This window comes from Scylla paramamosain, chromosome 11, assembly GCF_035594125.1.
Source record: "Scylla paramamosain isolate STU-SP2022 chromosome 11, ASM3559412v1, whole genome shotgun sequence".
Lineage (NCBI taxonomy): Eukaryota > Metazoa > Arthropoda > Malacostraca > Decapoda > Portunidae > Scylla > Scylla paramamosain.
In genome coordinates, this window is record NC_087161.1 from 28,551,023 (window position 1) to 28,572,684 (window position 21,662).

The 21,662-nt window shown below is 44.7% G+C and overlaps 1 protein-coding gene across 1 annotated transcript in view; it reads right to left on the reverse strand.

Annotated features, from left to right (window-relative positions):
• The window catches only part of LOC135105219 (uncharacterized), a 32,862-nt gene extending 19,835 nt beyond the window's left edge, over positions 1–13,027 (reverse strand). Inside the window, 1 exon segment of the mRNA XM_064013335.1 lies at positions 12,940–13,027. Within this exon segment, the coding sequence (XP_063869405.1) occupies positions 12,940–12,962 (23 nt within the window). The 5' untranslated portion in view covers positions 12,963–13,027.
• Positions 13,028–21,662: the final 8,635 nt, after the last annotated feature.

Below are 21,662 nucleotides of genomic sequence, written 5' to 3' on the forward strand. Positions count from 1 at the left end.
CTCTCTCTCTCTCTCTCTCTCTCTCTCTCTCTCTCTCCAGGCAATAGAGGTAGTACCATGTCTTCCTCTCTCCCCTTCCCTCCCCTTGCCTTTTCATCTCTCCCTCTCTCCCTCGCCCTCAGAGAGAAACAAAGGAGGGAAGGAAGTAAAAATCAGATGTAAATGGAGTGTGACTTGGGTCCTGTACACACACACACACACACACACACACACACACACACACACATATACATACACAGTGGGGAGGGAGAGAGAGAGAGAGAGAGAGAGAGAGAGAGAGAGAGAGAGAGAGAGAGAGAGAGAGAGAGAGAGAGAGAGAGAGAGAGAGAGAGAGAGAGAGAGAGAGAGAGAGAGAGAGAGAGAGAGAGAAAGAGAAAGGAGGATAGATATGTAAGGTAACCAAACAACAACAACAACAACAACAACAATAATATCATCATCATCATCAACAACAACAACAACAACAACGAAGGAGAAAGATGAAAAGGAGGAGGAGGAGGAGGAGGAGGAGGAGGAGGAGGAGGAGGAGGAGGAGGAGGAGGAGGAGGGCAAATTGAGGGAAGACGAGACAAGTTAAGACAAGACAAGACGGAAATATAAATAGCAAAAAAAACAAAACAAACAAACAAACAAACAAATGCAACTGAGACATGATGATGATGACGATTCGAGAAGAGGAGGAGGAGGAAGAGAAAACAAAAGAGGAGAGGAGAGTGAAGAGATGAGGGATGACAAAGGACGTAGGGGAAGACTGTATGGGTGACAAGAAAGAATAAGGGAACAACTGCAACAGGAGAAGAAAAAGGAGATAAGGAGATGAATGAATAAGTTGTGACTCAGAATAATAGAGAAAGACAAATGTGGGAAAGTAATGTGTGTTTTCTTCCTTCCTTCCTTCCTTCCTTCCTTCATTAATTCACCTTTATTCAATCATTACTCTCCTCTACTCTTAAATTCTTTCCTTATTTTTCTCTGTTCTTATCAATTTCTTACCTACTCGTTCATTTGTACTCTCTCTCTCTCTCTCTCTCTCTCTCTCTCTCTCTCTCTCTCTCTCTCTCTCTCTCTCTCTCTCTCTCTCTCTCTCTCTCTCTCTCTCTCTACTTCCATATTCAGTCCTTAAGTGGCTCAGGAAAGAAGTAAAGGAAGAATTTACATCTGTCCTTCCTGCTTTTCTTTCTTCTTTCCTCCCTCTTCTCCCTCCCAGTAACCCCCTCCGGCATGCCAACAGTATAAGGGAGAGGGGAGAGGGAGAGTTAAATTTCCTCCCTGATTGGATGTTTCCTTCTTTGTTTCCTCCTTCTCTTTCTTTTTCTTTTTTCTTTCTTTTCTGTTTTCTCTTTTCTTTTCTTATTCTGTTTGTCTTTTTCTTCTTTCTCCTTTACTGGCTTCATTTTTGTCTCCTTGTTTTTCTTCTTCTCTTTCTTTCTTTCTTTCTTTTTCTTATTTCTTTCTTTCCTGTCTCATCTACTCTCTCTTAGTCTGCCTTCCTCTGTCTTTCATTTTTTTTCTCTTTTTTTTTTCTAGTTTATAAAATAGTGACGAAGAAAGGAAATATCAGAAGCAGTTATATCTCTTTTTTTCCTCCCTTCTTCCTTCTCTCAACTCTTTTCTCCCTCTCTTTTTTTCTTCCTTTAATTCTTTCTTCCTCTTATTCTCTCTAGTTTCTACAAAAAGAGAAGAAAGAACACGCTAGAAGGAGCTTTATTCTTTCCTTCTCCCTTCCCTCAACTCCCTTTCCTCCCTCTCTTTCTTTTCTTCTTTAATTTTTTCTTCCTTTTTTTTGTGTCTATTTCCTGCAATACTGGGAAGGAAAGAGCATATACGAGCAGTTTTATCCCTTCCTTCTCCCTTCCCTAATCTCTCGTCTCCCTAGCGAGCACACGCACACGCACACACACAGAGGCAGCACATCGAGGGCCTCCTCAACCATTACCTTTCATCAGTGCTCGGGATCAAAGGACCTGAGAGCAACCCACCTACCGTTCCCTGTGTAATTCAATAGAACTTTTTACAAACAGGATAGGCAAACACTTGAATGCGAATTAGGAACCGTCTCTCCTCTTGCCAGAGTAAATACATACGGTAAGTTATTGCTGCTTGGGTGCATGACGCCTCTTTTGCACTGTATATCACGAAATTAAGGGACAAAAGCATAGTAACATAAGGATTAGTGCAAAAGAACCCATCAGGCCTACACGTGGCAGTCCCTGTATGAAATATGCCTTCCCTTTTCTACCTATCATCCCTGTTCATTAATTTGTCACCTCTTTTTCACCGCAGATCAAGAAATTTTAACCCTACTGTGATTGGAAGGCCATAAGCAGTAAGCCAGCAGGCCTACACGTGGCAGTCCCTATACAAAACATGCCTACCCTTTTCTACCCATCATCCCCCCCCGCCATACATATCATACGCACCATAGCATAGACAAATAAGATTACATAGAGAGATGAGAATAGATAGATTACATTAGATTAAAGATATATAGATAGGTAGATTACAATACGAATAGCAGAGATTGGAAAAGACTAGTTAGAGTGAATAGATAGATTAGAGAATAGACAGAGATTAGAATAGAAAGATAGATTAGAATAGAAAGATTAGAATAGGTGGATTATATTAATTACGTTGCATACAATTACATAGTTAAATCTTCAATCCCTCCTTCCCCAGTCAATCAAACCTCTCTCTCTCTCTCTCTCTCTCTCTCTCTCTCTCTCTCTCTCTCTCTCTCTCTCTCTCTCTCTCCCTTGTCTCAAAATAAATATATACTCAGGATGGACGGGGAGAGAGAGAGAGAGAGAGAGAGAGAGAGAGAGAGAGAGAGAGAGAGAGAGAGAGAGAGAGAGAGAGAGAGAGAGAGAGAGAGAGAGAGAGAGAGAGAGAGAGAGAAAGAGGCAATTCGCAAGCAGGCAGAAACTTTACAAAACAATGAAGGAAATAAAAGAAAGAACTAATGGATATATCTCTTGCCTCTTTTCATTGCCTCCTCCTCCTCCTCCTCCTCCTCCTACTCCTCCTCCTCCTCCTCCTCCTCCTCCTCCTCCTCCTACTCCTCCTCCTCCTCAACACACTCACGTCAAATTCTTCCACAAGTTCGGTGACTTATCTTTCTCTTGCTGGTTCTGGAAAATAAATCACACCTCTCTCTCTCTCTCTCTCTCTCTCTCTCTCTCTCTCTCTCTCTCTCTCTCTCTCTCTCTCTCTCTCTCTCTCTCTCTTTACCTCCTTCCTTCCAACCACCTACCCTCCCTCCAGCACATATTTCCTCCTCCTCCTCCTCTTCCTCCTCTTACTCCTTCTCCTCTTTTTCCTCCTCCTTCTCCTCCTCCTCCTCCTCCTCCTCTTTTTCCTTCTCCTCCTCCTTGTCTTCTATTTCCTTTTTTTCTTCACCTAATTCCCTTCCTCTTCGTCTTCCTCCTCCTCCTCTTTTTCCTCTTTTCCTCCTTCCCCTCCTCCTCCTCCTCCTCCTTGTCTTCTGTTTCCTTTTTTCCTTCACCTAATTCCATTTCTCCTCCTCTTCCTCCTCCTCCTCCTCCTCCTCCCCTCCTCCTCCTCCTCCTCCTCCTCCTCCTCCTCCTCAAGTTAATCTCCCTCCTTCCCTCCCTGCTTCCTCCACTAAATCTCATCTTACTTCTTTTTATAACTCTCTCTCTCTCTCTCTCTCTCTCTCTCTCTCTCTCTCTCTCTCTCTCTGGCTCCTCAATCTAGTCCTCCTTCCTTCCTCCCCTTTCTCTTCTCCTCTCCCTCTTCCCTCTCTCCCCTTCCTGTCCTCCTCTCTCTCTCTCTCCGTTTTCCTGTCCTCTTCTCCCTTCCTCTCCCAAAGTGAGGGAGGACAGAGAGAGGGATAATTTACTCTCCTCTACACCCTTCAGTTCTTCCTCCACCTCCTCCTCCTCCTCTATATTGCTCATTCCTCCCTCCTCCTCCTCCTCTACCTCCACCTACTCTCCCTTTCCCTCTCACGCCCTCAGGCACAAAATGTACGGCTTAATAATGGTGAAAATGACCCCTCTCTCTCTCTCTCTCTCTCTCTCTCTCTCTCTCTCTCTCTCTCTCTCTCTCTCTCTCTCTCTCTCTCTCTAATCCTCTTCTCTTTTCCTTTTATTGTTATCTTTTTTTGTATCTCTTAAGTATATTTCCGTTTCGTTATCTACTTATTTCTCTCTCTCTCTCTCTCTCTCTCTCTCTCTCTCTCTCTCTCTCTCTCTCTCTCTCTCTCTCTCTCTCTCTCTCTCTCTCTCTCTCTCTCTCTCTCTCTCTCCCCTAGTATTAACATTTACGTATAGTTTTCTTCCGTCCAGACAAAACATTACTTGTCGAATTGTTTCAGATGATGTTCCCTGACAGTTTTTCATTTTCGTGGCTCACATCTCCAGTGAACACTTTCTTTTTTTCACTTATCTTTTTTTTTTCTTGTATCCTTTCGTTGCTTCACTCTTATGAATAAAAAATAAAAAATTAAAGTGTCACGGAGAGTCACTTCATAGGGGATTCTGGCTAAGGGCAACAACAACAACAACAACAACAACAACAACAACAACAACAACGACAACAGCAACAACAACAACAACAACGACAACAGCAACAACAACAACAACAACAACATGGTGAAAGAAAAATCAAATAAGAAAGAAAAAAGAAAAAAAAAAGCAAGAAAATTTACTGAAGATACTACTCCCTCCCTAACGAATAATAAAAAAAAATCAAAAAGAGCAACAAATGAAGATTCAGAATTACCAGAAGCAGTATTAATGAAGACCTCTCCAAGGCCAACGCTAAGCTAACGCGAGGCAGAGGAGAGGCCACATCCCGCCCCACCTCCACTGCACCACTAAGGGTTACAGTGTCCAAGTGTCTCCTGGTCGTGTTGAAAATCGTAGCCACTTTATTCAGTAACTCCTGAGGGTGACTGTCATTTTATACCGTGCAGCTCGTGAGGGAAAGGGGGTTGTGTTGCTGCTGTTGCTGTTGTTGTTGTTGTGTGTTGTTGTTGTTATTCTTCATTCTTGCTCCTGCTCTTATTCTTTTTGTTGTTCTTCGTCCTTCTTTATCTTGTTCTTCGCTGCGTTGCTCCAGTCAGGCGTTGCTGAAGCGGATCAACCTCCTCCTTCTTTTGCGTCTTCCTCAGTCACTCCCATTACAAGTGCGTCCTCTTTCACTACATCTATAAACCTTCCTTCAGGTCTTCCTCTCTTTCTCCTGCCGGGTAGATCCATCCCCAGCATCCTCCTCCTCCCTGCACACTCCCACATACTCCTCCTCTCCCCTCCCGACACGTCCAAACTACCTCGCCCTCGCCTCTTCTTTCACTGCATCCTTAAACTTTTCCTTCGGGTCCTCCTCAACTCCTCCGCCCAACACACTCCCAGGTCTTGCCATGTCCTTCTCCCGCAGAAGGGGAATACTGGCATACTCTGGTTTGTGAAGAGAGTATACATGATGCCCACTTACACACACACACACACACACACACACAAGAGCTAAAAATAACACGACTGACTCTTTCGTGATCAGAAGTCGGAAAAAAAAACACCTCACACGAGAGAGAGAGAGAGAGAGAGAGAGAGAGAGAGAGAGAGAGAGAGAGAGAGAGAGAGAGAGAGAGAAATCGTACCGTTACGAGCACCATTTATTTGACAAGGTGCCGACGATCAGTTTTGTTCCGAGGTGGAGGAGGAGGAGGAGGAGGAGGAGGAGGAGGAGGAGGAGGAGGAGGAGGAGAACGACAGAAAAAGTACGAATGTTGGAAGAGAAAACAAGAGAAAACAAGAAATACAGAGGAGGAGAGAGAAAGACAAAGAGGAAACATTAATACCTGATGGAGAGAGAGAGAGAGAGAGAGAGAGAGAGAGAGAGAGACGATAGCGTGAAGGCAGGACAGAAAACACGGCCATCCCGCAGCAGGCGCCAAGGGGGGGAGCTGCGCCTCACAACTCCTCATATGCAAGAGACCAGCAGATGGCGGGCATTCCTCATTTCTCATTTGCACTCCATTCGTATTATTTTGAGAGGAGAAAGCGACTGATCACGGCAAGTAGGCCAGGAGGAGGAGGAGGAGGAGGAGGAGGAGGAGGAGACGATATCCTTACTCGGCTGTTTGGGTAACTATTCTACACTAACTACTAATGAGGAGACAGGATAGTAAAGGAGGAGGAGGAGGAGGAGGAGGAGGAGGAGGAGGAGGAGGAGGAGGGGGTCATAATAACAAAAGAAAATAAGGAAAGGTGCAAGAAGTCATCAGAGCTAGACGTGACATTCCCTGAAGCGGAAGAGGAGGAGGAGGAGGAGGAGGAGGAGGAGGAGGAGGAGGAGGAGGAGGAGGAGGAGGAGGAGGAGGAGGAGGAGGAGGCTAAGGCAAGCAAGAGAAGCGAAGCAATCAGTTAATCAGGCAGTCAATCTGTGTATGTTTGATCTCTCTCTCTCTCTCTCTCTCTCTCTCTCTCTCTCTCTCTCTCTCTCTCTCTCTCTCTCTCTCTCTTGTCGCCCCTGCACCGCCGCCTGTCTCTGCCACGCTAACACAAAACAAACACAACACTCACACCAACAAACAAGGCTGCCAACACCCTGCTATGTTTGTTGGTGTTGGTATCCCTGTTCCTATTATTATTATTATTATTATTATTATTATTATTATTGTTATTATTATTATTATTGCTGTTGTTGTTATTATTGTGCTACATCTACTTAAAGATTTGGTAGAAATACGTAATTTACATGCACTAAGTTTCCAGCCGTCCTACGTTTCGAAATAAGGTAGACGGAATGCGTAGATTTGTCAGTGAGTGTCAGTCAGTCACTCAGTCAGCGGCAGTTAGTGTTAGTTTGATAGTTACTACTACTACTACTACTACTACTACTACTACCACTAACATTACCAAAACTAACACTGATGAAACTGAATCTAATAACTTGACTGACCAACCAACATCTGACAAACTCTCACCTACACCTTCCCTCCTACACGCATCAGCCAGCCAGCCTCTTAACCTGCCACCCATCCACCCACCCACCCACCCACCCACCCAGCCAGCCAGCCAGCCTCTTAACCTGCCACCCACCCACCCACCCAGCCAGCCAACCTCACAGCGCATGGAGGGGCCCAGGGACTTGCCCGCAGCCACATCCATCCAGCAGCGGCCACGTAAACAAGATGTGTGGCTGAGATACACCTAACTTACACCAAACTTAGTGCTTAAAAGTTAGCCAACTTATGCTCTATGTACGAGAGAGAGAGAGAGAGAGAGAGAGAGAGAGAGAGAGAGAGAGAGAGAGAGAGAGAGAGAGAGAGAGAGAGAGAGAGAGAGAGAGAGAGAGAGAGAGAAGCGGGTTAATGCTAATATGCCAACCAGTGATACGTATTATGCTTGTATGAACACACACACACACACACACACACACACACACATGACCTATTAAAGTTAACGCGATGGTTAGTTAGATTAATGGAAAACCTCCTTTTTCTTTTTTCTTTTTTCCAGCCGCAAAGTCGTTAAAGAAAACTGCTAGCCTGCTATTTGTGGGCGTCAGAGTTTTAAAAATTATACGTGTGTGTGTGTGTGTGTGTGTGTGTGTGTGTGTGTGTGTGTTAGGTTTGTAAGCCGGGAAACTCTCTCTCTCTCTCTCTCTCTCTCTCTCTCTCTCTCTCTCTCTCTCTCTCTCTCTCTCTCTCTCTCTCTCTCTCTCTAACTATCAGCACCACAATAAGCACTACAATTTAACAACAACAACAGCAACAACTGCAATTTGACTATCTAATGTCTTGTTTTCTTATCCTTTTCTCTTCAATGTTTACTCCTCCTCCTTTTCCTCCTCCTCCTCGTCGGCCTCCTTTTCCTCCTCCTCCGATTATACATTAAAGCGGAATGAAAACACAAACACACACACACACACACACATACAGTTTCTTTTGACAATCATGATTATGTATTTGTTCAGTTGATGACTCAGCTTGGCAAATATTTATTAATTCCACGCCCCATACAGCAGCAACGCGCCTCGCTCAGAAATAAAATAAAATAAATAAACAGAATACAGTAGCAATAAATCCCATCTGGCTATACGAGCGTAAATACAACACAGGGCAGTGAATAGAGAAATACGATAAGTGAAAGAACTAATGAATAAATAAATGAAAGCAATTGAAATATAGGTAAATAAATTAATACAGCAACAACAACAGCAACAACAACAACAACAACAAAAATTTCATTCAGCTATTCTATATAAACAACATGAGAGAAACAAAACAAACAAACAAACAAACAAACAAACAAACGAAGTATGACAATAACCGTATTTGATGATAAAGCCATGAATGAAATACGAATGACGAAAGAAGAAATGGTGAAAAAAAAACAACAATGAATGATAAATAATGAAAAAAAGGAAAAATGGCAAAAAGACAATAAATTATTAAAAAAAAAAAAACAAGCGGCAAAGCAAACAATGGAAGATGAATGATGAAAAGAAGGATAAAATAGACACACGTGATAGCCCTCCATTATTCACCACACCATGGGAAAAAAAGGGAAAAAAGAGGGAACGTTTGTTGCGAGGGGAAAAATAAAAATGTGGGGCTTGTTTTAGGAGAAGCATTTTGTGGTTGGGAAATGACGCGGAAAGGTAAAAAAATGGTGGTATTTGTTGTACTAATTATTATACCCCCTGTGTGTGTGTGTGTGTGTGTGTGTGTGTGTGTGTGTGTGTGTGTGTGTGTGTGTGTAGGGCTTATAACATCCATTGATTGTTGCTCTCTCTCTCTCTCTCTCTCTCTCTCTCTCTCTCTCTCTCTCTCTCTCTCTCTCTCTCTCTCTCTCTTAATGGCTAATCTTCTCCTTGCCTCGCCACTTCTCTCTCTCTCTCTCTCTCCCACTTTTTAAATTAATGTACTGGAGAAACCGCACAAGGAAAAAATGAGAGAAAAACAATTAAGAAAAAGAAATGCGTGCGTTAGTGAGCGTTGATGCGTGGCTGAGTCATCGGATAGAACACCCAATTCTGAAACACTTCTGCGCCGCACCCCCACGACACTTAAAAGGCCCTAGTTGAAGTTTCATAGGGTTTGTAAGGCTGTTCTTATGGTTCTAGTGACAGATTAACAAGATTTTTACATTATTAACAGGAGAAACACTCTTGGTAACCCGGCTGATCGTCTCTGTGACCTTGGAAATAGTCGTGGTGAGACAGCAGAGCGTTTCTGAATACGGGCTCTGAATGCTAAGATGAAAATAAGTATGGTGAGCGAATTGCCGTCTTGATTCGGGGACGCTTGTTATACCTAGAGTTACATAAGTTATATTTGAGTTTACTGGAGTGTAGAAAAGTCGTGAAAATTCTCTGATTTTTCCCATATGATGTTAGCCTCTGATTTTTCCCATATGATGTTAGCCTAAGTTTACATATGTGGGAGCCCCGCTTAGCCCTCTGTCATCCCAGCCTTGTCCCTTTCCAGCAATGTCCCGTTCCAGCTTTGTCCCTTCCCAGCCCTGTCCCTTCCCAGCCTTGTCCCTTCCCAGCCTTGTCCCGTCCCAGCCCTGTCCCTTCCCAGCCCTGTCCCTTCCCAGCCTTGTCCCTTTCCCAGCCTTGTCCCTTCCCAGCCTTGTCCCTTCCCAGACCTGTCCCTTCCCAGCCTTGTCCCTTCCCAGCCCTGTCCCTTCCCAGCCTTGTCCCTTCCCAGCCTTGTCCCGTCCCAGCCCTGTCCCTTCCCAGCCCTGTCCCTTCCCAGCCCTGTCCCTTCCCAGCCCTGTCCCGTCCCAGCCCTGTCCCGTCCCAGACCCTGTCCCTTCCCAGCCTTGTCCCTTCCCAGCCCTGTACCTTCCCAGCTTTGTCCCTTCCCAGACCTGTCCCTTCCCAGCCTTGTCCCTTCCCAGACCTATCCCTTCCCAGCCCTGTACCGTCCCAGCCCTGTCCTGTACCTCACAACACGGGCAGCTTGCCTCGTGCTCTTCTGCCCTCACCGGGACGTTCACCCCTCACCCTCCGCTGCTGATTACACGTCTTATCACTCCTATGTCTGTGTCCGTAGCGATATGCACGTGTTTATGTTGCAAAGTGTGAAAGTAACAGTTTCTCTCTCTCTCTCTCTCTCTCTCTCTCTCTCTCTCTCTCTCTCTCTCTCTCTCTCTCTCTCTCTCTCTCTCTCTCTCTCTCCTTCACACCCTCTCTGGCAGCACCACACGTGCCATCTGGCGGCCACCTGTTGCCGCCACGGATATGTAATAAAAACCATCACCACCACCACAACCACCACCACCATGACCACCACCACCATTCACACATTAAAAAAAAAAAAAAAAGTAAAAAATAATACGCTAAAACTAAATAAATAAATGGTGCTAGACAAAGTGGCCCAAACAAATGTTGCTTACTTAAGTGTGTTTGTGAGAAAACCTGAACTCGCATGTTTGTGTTGTGTTGTGTTGTGTTTGGCCTTGAAGTGTCTGGTGAATGGAGCGGTGAGAGGAGGGCAGGGAGAGAGAAAACATCAAGTGGAAACGTGCAGGGCTGGAGGGCAAGTGAAGAGGAGGAGGAAGTGGTGGTGGTGGAAGGAAAGGAATGGGAGGAAACGAGTAAGTTTAAAGGAGAAATGAAGGAAATGAAAGAAAATAACAAGAGCACTGGAGGAAGGAAGGGAAAGGAAACAAAGGAAGAGAAGCAAACGAGTGTGTTGAATGAGGAAGCGAGACACCTGTGAACACCTGGTTTGAGAGAGAGAGAGAGAGAGAGAGAGAGAGAGAGAGAGAGAGAGAGAGAGAGAGAGAGAGAGAGAGAGAGAGACTAAATTCACGCTTTCTCCTGAAATAACCAGAAATTTTACAAAACTATTCATGTATGCGTGTATGTGCGCTCTCTCTCTCTCTCTCTCTCTCTCTCTCTCTCTCTCTCTCTCTCTCTCTCTCTCTCTCTCTCTCTCATCGTCCTCATCTCTCACTCCCTCCTTCATACCCTTGCTGTAATTTTTCTCTCGCCCTCTAATACAAACTGTCAGCTCCCTCTCTCTTCTGCAATGAACTTTTCGCTTCACTGCCCCAGCCGCTCATTCCCCTCCTCTCTTCTCCCCCTCCGTCCCTCCTCTACCCGTCCTGCTTCTGCCCTGGTTATCAATATGCTCACACTCTTTCCCCTTGTTTCCCGCCCACACCTTAGTACACCAGGCCATACACGGGATACACACACGCTTACTCGCATACTCGTATATATGAATAGATTGATGTTTCGTTGACTGTCAGTTTGTTTTTTTATTTGAGGATATTATGGTACTGTTAATTAAAAAGCGTGATATTCATACACAGATAGACAGATTGGCAGACAGACAGACAGGTATTCGCTCCTTTCGTCTGATATCAAGATTTTTTTTTCTTTTTCTGCATCATCATCATCATTCTCTCTCTCTCTCTCTCTCTCTCTCTCTCTCTCTCTCTCTCTCTCTCTCTCTCTCTCTCTCTCTCCACTATATCACAATGCTTCTGCTACTACTGCTGTTGTTACTACTACTACTACTACTACTACAACTACTACCACCATTATAATTACTGTACAACAACAATAATCACCATTACAACAATTACTACCACCACTACCACCACCACCACTACTACTACTACTGCTACTACTACTACCACCACCAGCGTTCCTCAGTGCAGGCATCTCACGTCAGACTCACTCAAAGTTGCATTTTCCCTCATCAAAACTTTCCTTGGCCACAGTCGTCTCTTTTCCTCAGATAAATACATTTCGCCTGCCTTCCTTCCTCCCTTCCTTCCTTTCCTTCCTTCCTTAATTTCGTTCTTCTCTCTGTCTGGTGCTCGATTTCCTTCTTTCCTTTCTTTATTTTCTCTTTTCCTCCTCTGCTTTCTTGCTTCCTTCCTTCCTTCCTTCCACGTCTCACCTTCCTTTTCTCTTCCCAACTATAATAATTCTCTTCCTCCACTACACTTCTCTTCTCTTCCTTCCCTCTTGCCAGAAATGTCTCACTAATTCACTTCAAAACTGTGCTAACTTTTCACTAACCGTCCCCCCCACTCTCTCTCTCTCTCTCTCTCTCTCTCTCTCTCTCTCTCTCTCTCTCTCTCTCTCTCTCTCTCTCTCTCTCTCTCTCTCTCTCTCTAACCGGTTCCCTTCTACACTTCTTCGTCCTTACATCAACACTACCAACATCACTACCATCACAATCACACCCTCTCCATCACCACCACCACCATCACCACATCCTAACCCTTCACCACTATCACCATCACGTCATTCAAACCACCACTAACACCTATCAACTCATCACACGCCATCACCACGCCCTCGTCACTCGCACGCCATAACCACACCCACACCCCGTCACCTTCATCACTACACCTACACTTCTGACACATCACCACACCCAGTACAGTGGTAGATGAATGGGATAGACTCAGTAATCAGGTTGTTAGTGCCGAGTCATTTGGGAGCTTTAGAAGACAAGATGTATGTATGTATGTATGTATGTATGTATGGATGTATAGATGGGTGGGTGGAAATAGGCAGGCATGTTTTATACAGGGACTGCCACGTGTAGGACTAATGAATTCTTGTGCCAATCCTTATATTTTTTTTCCTGATGTTCGTTTTTAACCCTTTGACTGCCACTTGGTACACCTTTCCCTAATTACCAGTCACTCTGAGACATCTTCACTTGTTCCACAGCCGCATCCAATCTTTGAACTGGGAACAAATTGCAAAATGTATTCTTTTTCATCGCTAACTTTCTTGCAGATGCTTATAAAGACTTCACGCATTGCTTCTGGTGCTGCTAATTGTTTCGTGCCGCAGTGAAAGACTTTATCAATGTCAGAAGGAAATCTGGCCTAAGACAACAAAAATTACTTACAAAAGACCCATTGTATAAAACCTGATATATATATAAAAAAGGTTCACTATTTGAAAAACTAAAAACAAAAGGCTCACTTCATCACAATCTTCATCACCATCACAGCACACGCCACCGTATTTCTGAAGCCCACACCACGCCATCACAACCTTCCCACCTCCTTACCTTGCGCCGGGAGGACGAGAGGAGCCCGGTGGGTGGTGGAGCTCCGAAAGACACGGACTGGTTCATTTGCTGATTCAGAATGTGGAGAATGAAATGGTTCGGAAAAAAAGGAACCGTATCTCTCTCTCTCTCTCTCTCTCTCTCTCTCTCTCTCTCTCTCTCAGAAAACACTACTAACACTAAACGAGAGGCAAGGAATCACGGAAACTTGTAGAGAGAGAGAGAGAGAGAGAGAGAGAGAGAGAGAGAGAGAGAGAGAGAGAGAGAGAGAGAGAGAGAGAGAGAGAGAGAGAGAGAGAGAGAGAGAGAGAGAGAGAGAGGAGGGGGGAAAGTTAAGCCAGATTTGAGCCAAAGTTCACGTCCTCCCTCAACAATAACAAGAACATTAACAACAACAACAACAACAACAACACCAGTGACATTTTCAGCAACTTTAAGAACATCCACACAACCAACAAGAACATTAACGAGAGAGAGAGAGAGAGAGAGAGAGAGAGAGAGAGAGAGAGAGAGAGAGAGAGAGAGAGAGAGAGAGAGAGAGAAAGACAACACAAGACAAGCACAGCAACAAAAGAAATCACAAGAAAACAGCCAAAAATAAAGAAACGAGGCTTGGAAACAGGAACCCAGTGGAACCCGATCTGATGGCGGAGGAGGAGAGGAGAGAGGAGGGGGAGAGAGGAGGGGGAGGGAGAGTGAGTTTGGCGGCTGTAGGAGGAGGAAGAGGAGGACGCTAAGATAATGGAGGAAGACGATGAACTAGGGCGAAGAGTGTGTAGGTTGCCTTAGGATGCCTGTCTGTGTGTCTGTAACGCATAAGCTCCTATTTTGCTGTTAGTACTTTAGTCTCAGCCGGGAGCTACTCGTATATAGTCACTTGGTACTGGATCATACAAGCCTCAGGTCAGATGCTCCTCAAGACAGATCGGCTTAAGTGCAAAGAAGCCTCAGGATATTTGGTGCTTGAGGTACTTAGCACTCAGACGTCTGACTACAAGGTTCGTGAAGGGAGCTTGGTTCATTCAACCACTGACTCCCATTTATCCATCAGTTCATCCACCCATTCACTCATCCACTTACCATCTAACCACCCACCAACCATTCACCCACCCTACTTATCCACATCCACCATTCATCCTTTCATCCAGCTACCCATCCAGTGATACGCCCATCCACTTATCTGCCCACACATCCACCTACAACCCATTCATCCATCCATCCATCCATCTATCCAATCATCCACTCACTCACCCTTCCATCCATATATTAATTCATCCATTCATCAACACATCAACACGCATCTACCCATCCACTCATCCATCCACCCACCCATTTACTCACCCATCCACCTATCCATTCACACAACAATTCACCCATCCACAAATCAGTCAATCCACCCATCTAGCTACCCACCCCAATCAAGCCTTCCATCCACCTACCTACTAGCACATCCGTCCTTCATCCACTAATCCACTCAGAGAGAGAGAGAGAGAGAGAGAGAGAGAGAGAGAGAGAGAGAGAGAGAGAGAGAGGAGAGAGAGAGAGAGAGAATGAAGGGACGATAGACAAATGGAGTCAAGGAAACAGGCAAACAGACAAACAAAAAGGGCCTTGTTTATGTAAATAGCTATGGCAACCATTATATTATAAAGTAATAAATAAAATGCTTATATATATATATATATATATATATATATATATATATATATATATATATATATATATATATATATATATATATATATATATATATATATATATATATATTATGATTGGCGCCTCAAAATTTGACGGAAGGAACCGCTGCACATGGAGATTAAGAGCTTGGCCTGATGGAAACACAGCCACACCTACCGCCAGGCGTTCCCACATCCACCCCCTCACTCACTCTTCGTTCGTTTCTTCATTCACTCACTCAATAGATTACTCGTTCATTCAAACACACACAAACACACGCGCATCGCCGGCCTGGTCGTCCAGAGAGAAAGCAGAAGCGCGCGGTCAGGATCGTGCTCGGCCCTACATACGCCTGCTACGTGGACGCCCTCACCACATCACTCCACCTATCACCTGTCTACAAACAAGCAATCCTGCAGTTTGGCAAGCGAGTGCTAAACAATCACCGCCACCGCCACCTCCTTCCCCCTCCCGTAGCGCCTCCCCGCCGTGCCGCTCGTTACCACAACACCCTCATTCCCATCCGCACAGTCGTGCATAAGAACATCCCCATCTCGACCATTGCCAACTTGACTAATAAAACAAACATGTAAGAAAGAGAAATTCCATCCAGCTTCACAGCCTGTTATGATACATGTTGTTATATAAGGATGGCATTTTTACTACCTTCACTGTAGTAATTTGACGTGCTCTTGTTTTATTCTATTTTATTTTTGTGTACTTTGGTGCATTTTAGCTTATTTTACTTCGTTTTTATTATATTATTATGTTTTTCTTTTAATTCCCTGTTTTTAATGTAACTTGTCAGGCGAAAGGCTGTTTGGCTTAAATGAAGCCTTCATTATTACTATTATTATTATTATTATTATTATTATTATTATTATTATTATTGTTATTATCACACACACACACACACACACACACACACACACACACCTGGAAAACAATAGAAATTACGTTAAATATTGACAGAGAGACTGGAGGAGGAAGGTCCGATGACATGACACTTCTCCATTCCTTCCTTCCTCCTCCTCCTCCATTTCTACTTTATTTTTCCTCCTATTCCCAAGTCTGAAAACGCATGAAAAAAAAAAAATTTACGTTAAACACTGACGGGGGGGGTGACTGGAAGGGAGAGGGCGGGTCCCGGATCTCGGTCCCCGGATGAAGTCACAGTTGATGACGTCACGTTTGCATATTTACGTAAACGATTCCATTTTGAAAATGACCCCTCGCAAAAATGAAGCTAGGGTGGAATGCCTTATATTTTCTGAAAGGCCATGCACTTTAACTAATACTGGGAATATAAAAATATTTCAAGCCTCTATAATAACAAAGATTTTTAAAAGAACTCGTTGAAAAATTATTGGAACATAAACACGATAAAAAAAACATTCTAAAGTCCACAAATCTGGTTTATCGGGAATGGAAAAACACTTAAAAAAATCTGAACTATTTTTACAAACAATTAAAAGTTAACTAGAAGCTGAAATAAAAAAATAAATAAATAAAAAACGTCACTTTTTTCACTTTTAACATGCCAATAAATCACTCTAAAAGTCCACATATCTAACTGAACAGGATTAACACACACTTTAAAAACCATGAACTATTTTTAGAAGCAATAAAATCTTCACTAGCGGCTGAAATAAAAAAAAGTTGTATGACCATATTTAAAAAAATGGCCGCGAAAACAACGGTTATTTAAAGAACAAACAACCTCATAATCAACAAATTTCCCTTATCACACCTATGAAAAACACTCAAAACATCACTAAATATTTTTAGAAACCATAATACCTTACTTAACAACCAAAATATAAAAGTTAAGTAAATAGAAATAATATTGGAACTGGCCCAGACTCTAGCAAAACCATCATGGCGGCTGGGGGGGACCTCAGCTGAAAACAAAGATGGCCATCACTCCTCCTCACTTATTATTTGGAGTTATTTTGAGGTTATGTATCTATTTTCTGGGTTAAATTTGGCTGTGTGTGTGTGTGTGTGTGTGTGTGTGTGTGTGTGTGTGTGTGTGTGTGTGTGTGTGTGTGTGTGTGTTCCCCACTAATCCAAGATATGGAGATCAACTTATCCCCCCCATCTCCTCCTCAACCCCACCAGGTCCTCCCTGTCTCTCTCTCTGCCCGTGTCACCCCACTCTGCTTCTCTGCTTCCTCTTCCCTGCCTGCCTGCCTGTGTGTGTGTGTTTAAGGAAACCAACGTAACGTAACCAAACCCAAAACATCATAATCCCTACGAACAATAACCAACACAAACTACCTAATTTTATCAGATATACATATATACTGTACTTACATGGCCTGCCACACTCCAGACGCTATGCAGACTGCGGTATTAATCCGTATGAACACAAACTGTACCGCTGTATTGTTTCGGAAACGTAATATTGCAGTAAAATAATTCCAATAATATGTAGTACCAATAATATGTAGAATGCACACACTATCCGCTCAGTATGACAGCCGCGGACAAACTGAATTCCATCACGGTTTCCCGCCTGGCAAAACCGTGACGTGTCGTGTGAGGATTGGCCAGACACTGGTAGAAGAGCGTGAGGTCACACACACACGTCACAGGCACGTCATTGGTTGGAAGCGCTCTACTTTGCAGTAAACACACACACACACACACACACTGGGTAGGGGGATGGGTGAGTGGGTACTTGGATAGGAGTGTGGGAGAAGTGGTGTGTGGATGGATAGGTGGATGCTTGGGTGGATAGATGAGTGGGTAGTTAGATGGGTGTGTGGATGGATATTTGGATGGGTGGATATATGGGTGAGTTGAGCTGATTGAGTGACTGGGTGAGTGGAGGAAGTGGGTGAGGTGTGAATGGTGGGTTTTGTGTAGGTGGGTGGATGGATGGGTAAGTGGTTGGGTGGATGGGTAAGAATGAGTGAGTAGGTTGATGGACGGTCAGTGGACAATGGATGGATGAGTGGATGGATCATTGGGTAGTTGTGGTTGTGGAAGGGTACGTCAGTGTGCAGTGGATGGTAGGGTGGATGGGTTGGTAGATGGATGATTTGGTGAGTGTGGGTGAGATGACGGATGGGTGAGTGTAGGTGGGCGGGTTAGTGGGTAGGAGACGGGTGGATGGATGGGCGGGTGTGCCTGTAGGTAGGTGGATGGGTGGATATGGTTGAGTGTGTAGCTGGATGGATGGAATGCACCAAACGTCCTGAGGCCTCCTTGCACTCAGGCCAATCTGTCTTGAGGAGCATCTGACCTGAAGCTTCTATGACTTGACCGTGTCCGTCACATCGCTGAGGCATATTCAGAAACTCTTTGCTCTCCCATCACGACTATTTTCAACGACTCCAGAGAAGATTAGCCTGGTTCTCAAGGGTGTTTCTCCTCTTCATCATGTGGAAACCTCGTTAATCTGTCACTTGAACCAAAACAACACTCTTAAAAACCCGTGTAACTTCAACGAATAAAATCCTATGAATGTCGTGGAGGTGTAGCGCAGTAGTTTCAGAATAAGGTCTTAAAATTACGTAAGGTGAAGGAAGGAAATAAAAAAAAATAAATAGATATATGTGCGAGGGCGCCATCTCCTCGAGGAAGGTCCCCCGAGGGTGTCCTAAATCAAATTTTGAACTTTGGGGTGTCCTGAGCATCTTTTGTGAGCGTGAGTCAAGCGGAGGAGGAAAGTTGGAGGCGGAGGCGTTGGTTGGGTGAGGTGAGGACGTGGGATGGTGGAGGAGCAGGAGGGAGAAGTGAAGGAGGGGGAAGGAAGAACGGAGAGGGAGGGAAGATTATAAAAATATGTGAAATACGAAAAGAGAGTGAGGGCAATGTTGGTGCCTGTGTGAAGGTGTCGGTGTGAAGGAGTGGCGATGCTGGTGTGACGGAGTGGTGGTGCTGCTGTGAAGGAGTGAAGGAATGAAGGTGCTGGGGTGAAAGTGGTGGTGGTGCTGGTGTGAAGGATGTAGATGTGAAGGAGCGAGGGAATGAAGGTGCTGGTGTGAACAGATAAAGTTAACCAGAAACGGAGATATATAGAAAAAAAAAAAAGAAAGAAAGAAAGAACGAAAGAAAGAAAAAGAGCATAAGATATAAGGAAACTACATATATACGTGGCAATACCTGTATAAACCATACCTCCCAACTCCCACTTATCATCCTCATCCATAAATCTACCTAAAACCACCTTTTAAGACTCCCCACTGACACGACAATAAGAAAGAAACACAGACAAACACACAAATCACACGAAACACGAACTAAAACCAGGAACGAGTAGGAAATGTGAATGAAGTGAGAGAAACAGGTAAACGGGATTAAAAAGGGCACTGGCAATAGCAGATGTATTTAGAAAAGGCTTCCATATGTGTGTGTGTGTGTGTGTGTGTGTGTGTGTGTGTGTGTGTGTGTGTGTGTGTGTGGTGCTGACGCTGGGGAGGGAAACCTGTCTGCTAATGTGGTAGTAGTGGTGGTAGTGGTTGTGGTAGTATGAGTGATGATAGCAGTGGTGGTGATGATGGTGGTTGTAGGGGAGGAGGTAGAGGTAGTGGTGATAATGGTGGTGGTAGCGGTGGCGTTAATGATACAGTACTGGTAATGGGAGAGTACAAATAGTAGTAATGGTGATGGATGTACCAAAGGTGATGGTGATGGTGGCGGTGCTGGTCAGGTGGTGCGTATGTAGTGATGATGTAAACAGATCACTGATGGTGTTGACGGTGAAAAGAAATAATAATAAGTATCAGTTTTGTTCACGTCGCTGGCTGACTTACTGAAGATAGCCGGGCTCTTGGGGGATTCCAGGGCCAGGTTAGCTTCACTTTCCTTTCCAGACCTACCTAACATCTATTCCAAACCTGCAGCCTTCTCTTCCTCCACCTCCTCCCCCCTCAGCTATATACTACATCATCATTCACTTTTTTTCAGTCTTAATTTATCATCTTCATCCATCTCTTTGCAGTGCTCTCCTCATCTTCCACTTCCTCCTCCTCCTCCTCCTCCTCCGTATACTGCATAATCCACTTCTTTCAGTATTTCTTTTCCTCCTAATCCTCCCAGCTCTCTTCATCCACCTCTTTGCAGTGCTCTTCTCTTCCTCCTACTCCTCCACTAAAAGAAATGCCATGCTCCACCCACCACCACCACCACCTCCTCCTCCTCCTCTTCCTCCATCACCAGCCAGCCTCAGTTACAAAAGCCAATCTAAAGAGGAACTTTGGGAAAACTCAGCAAGTCGGAATCAACATTACGAGGAGGCTTGTTAACAGAACACACTTGAGCCAAACTTGGAATATTCAGTCTGTAAACGCAAGGCTAGAGAGAGAGAGAGAGAGAGAGAGAGAGAGAGAGAGAGAGAGAGAGAGAGAGAGAGAGAGAGAGAGAATCGTTACTTTTATCTTTCCTTCCTTCCTTCCTTCCTTCTCCTCCTCCTCTTCCTTGTTCTCTGCCTGGCAAGGGGATGGTGCGGGAAGATGCGAGTGTGGATGGCAAATTGTGTGCAGGGAAGAACAGAAGCGAGCAGGCAATGATAATACAAACACTAGACTCAAAAGGCGCTCACTTACTCTCCCCCCAACACACACACACGCACACACACACACTTAGATGCGTACCTACCGAAAAGTAACATATTGGTAAAATCTGATGCTTCTCGTGTGCGTGTGTCTGTGTCTGTGAATGTGTTCGTGTGTGATTTTACGTAATTCTTGATTCTAATTACTGATTTGAATCCCCCAAAAAAAGTTGTAATGTATTAAATATTACAATGTTCGCTGTGGCCAATAATAAACTAAGTAATAGTGTGTATGTAACATCTGTACGTAAAAAAACTCACACACTCATACAAATAACGTACACAACACAAGAAGCATCAGTACCACGTGTCCGTCTTAGGATCTTATTCTGAAACACATCTGCGCCGCACCTCCACTATTTTCAAAAGGCTCTAGTTGAAATCTCACGGTTTTTTACGGGTGTTTTTATGGTTCTAGTGACAGTTTAATAAGATTTCTACATTATCAACAAGAGTAACACTCTTGAGAACCCGGCTAATCATCTCTGTGGCCTTTGAAAACAGTCGTGGCGAGAGAGCAGAGCTTTTCTGAATACAAGCCTATAAGCACCACAACATGTTACTTACCCACGGCTGGACGCAAGGCTCTCACTGGAAGGACGAGGCAAGACCCACGACAGCAAGCGACGCACGAGCTTTCCCTCCTCAAGCGAGCATCGCCTCCCTCTTGCCTCGCTCACACCGTCACCCTGGCAGCCTCCGTGATGCGTGGAGAGTGAAATTCTGAATCACGTTCTTCCATCAACAGTTACAAAACACTGAGAGGCCGAGTCGAGTCGAGTCACACACCGTCCCACACACACACACACACACACGCACGTCTCTCTTCTGGAGTCGCTTGTGTTTACCGTTCAGTTGCTTCGGGACAGTTTCGAGATTACGCGTGAACTCTTCGGCACACTAACACGACACTTTTATTAGTCACGTCCTGTCATATTTCTGTCTCTTTCCTTCTTTACTTCGTTCGTGGCTGTGTGTGGTTTAATTTGGCAGATTTTGAAAAGGAGTTTTTTTTTCTTCTTCTTTTCAGACGCGTGTAAATTTCCAGCCTACCGTGACATGTAGTGGAATTTCTCTCGCGATGCACTGATTAATAACAAACTGGCATTCCTTCCCCCACGTGCTTGTGTGCTGTGCCTCGTCTTGTCTTCCCTCTCTCTCTCAGGGGACGCGCTAGGCCCTCTGCGCCTCCAATCTACTCGTGGTCACTTCAGGTTGGTCTTGAGTGAGGGAACGGCAGCCAGTCGCCGCTCCAAACTCCACGCACACCCTCCACGGCCGCCCACCACCGACTGAGTCCTTGGTGCTGCTGCTGCTTCTCTTGTACAGAGACCGACCACGCCCCCGGCCCCTCCCTCCCGCCCTCGGCTCCACCCGCGCCCTGGCTCACATTTC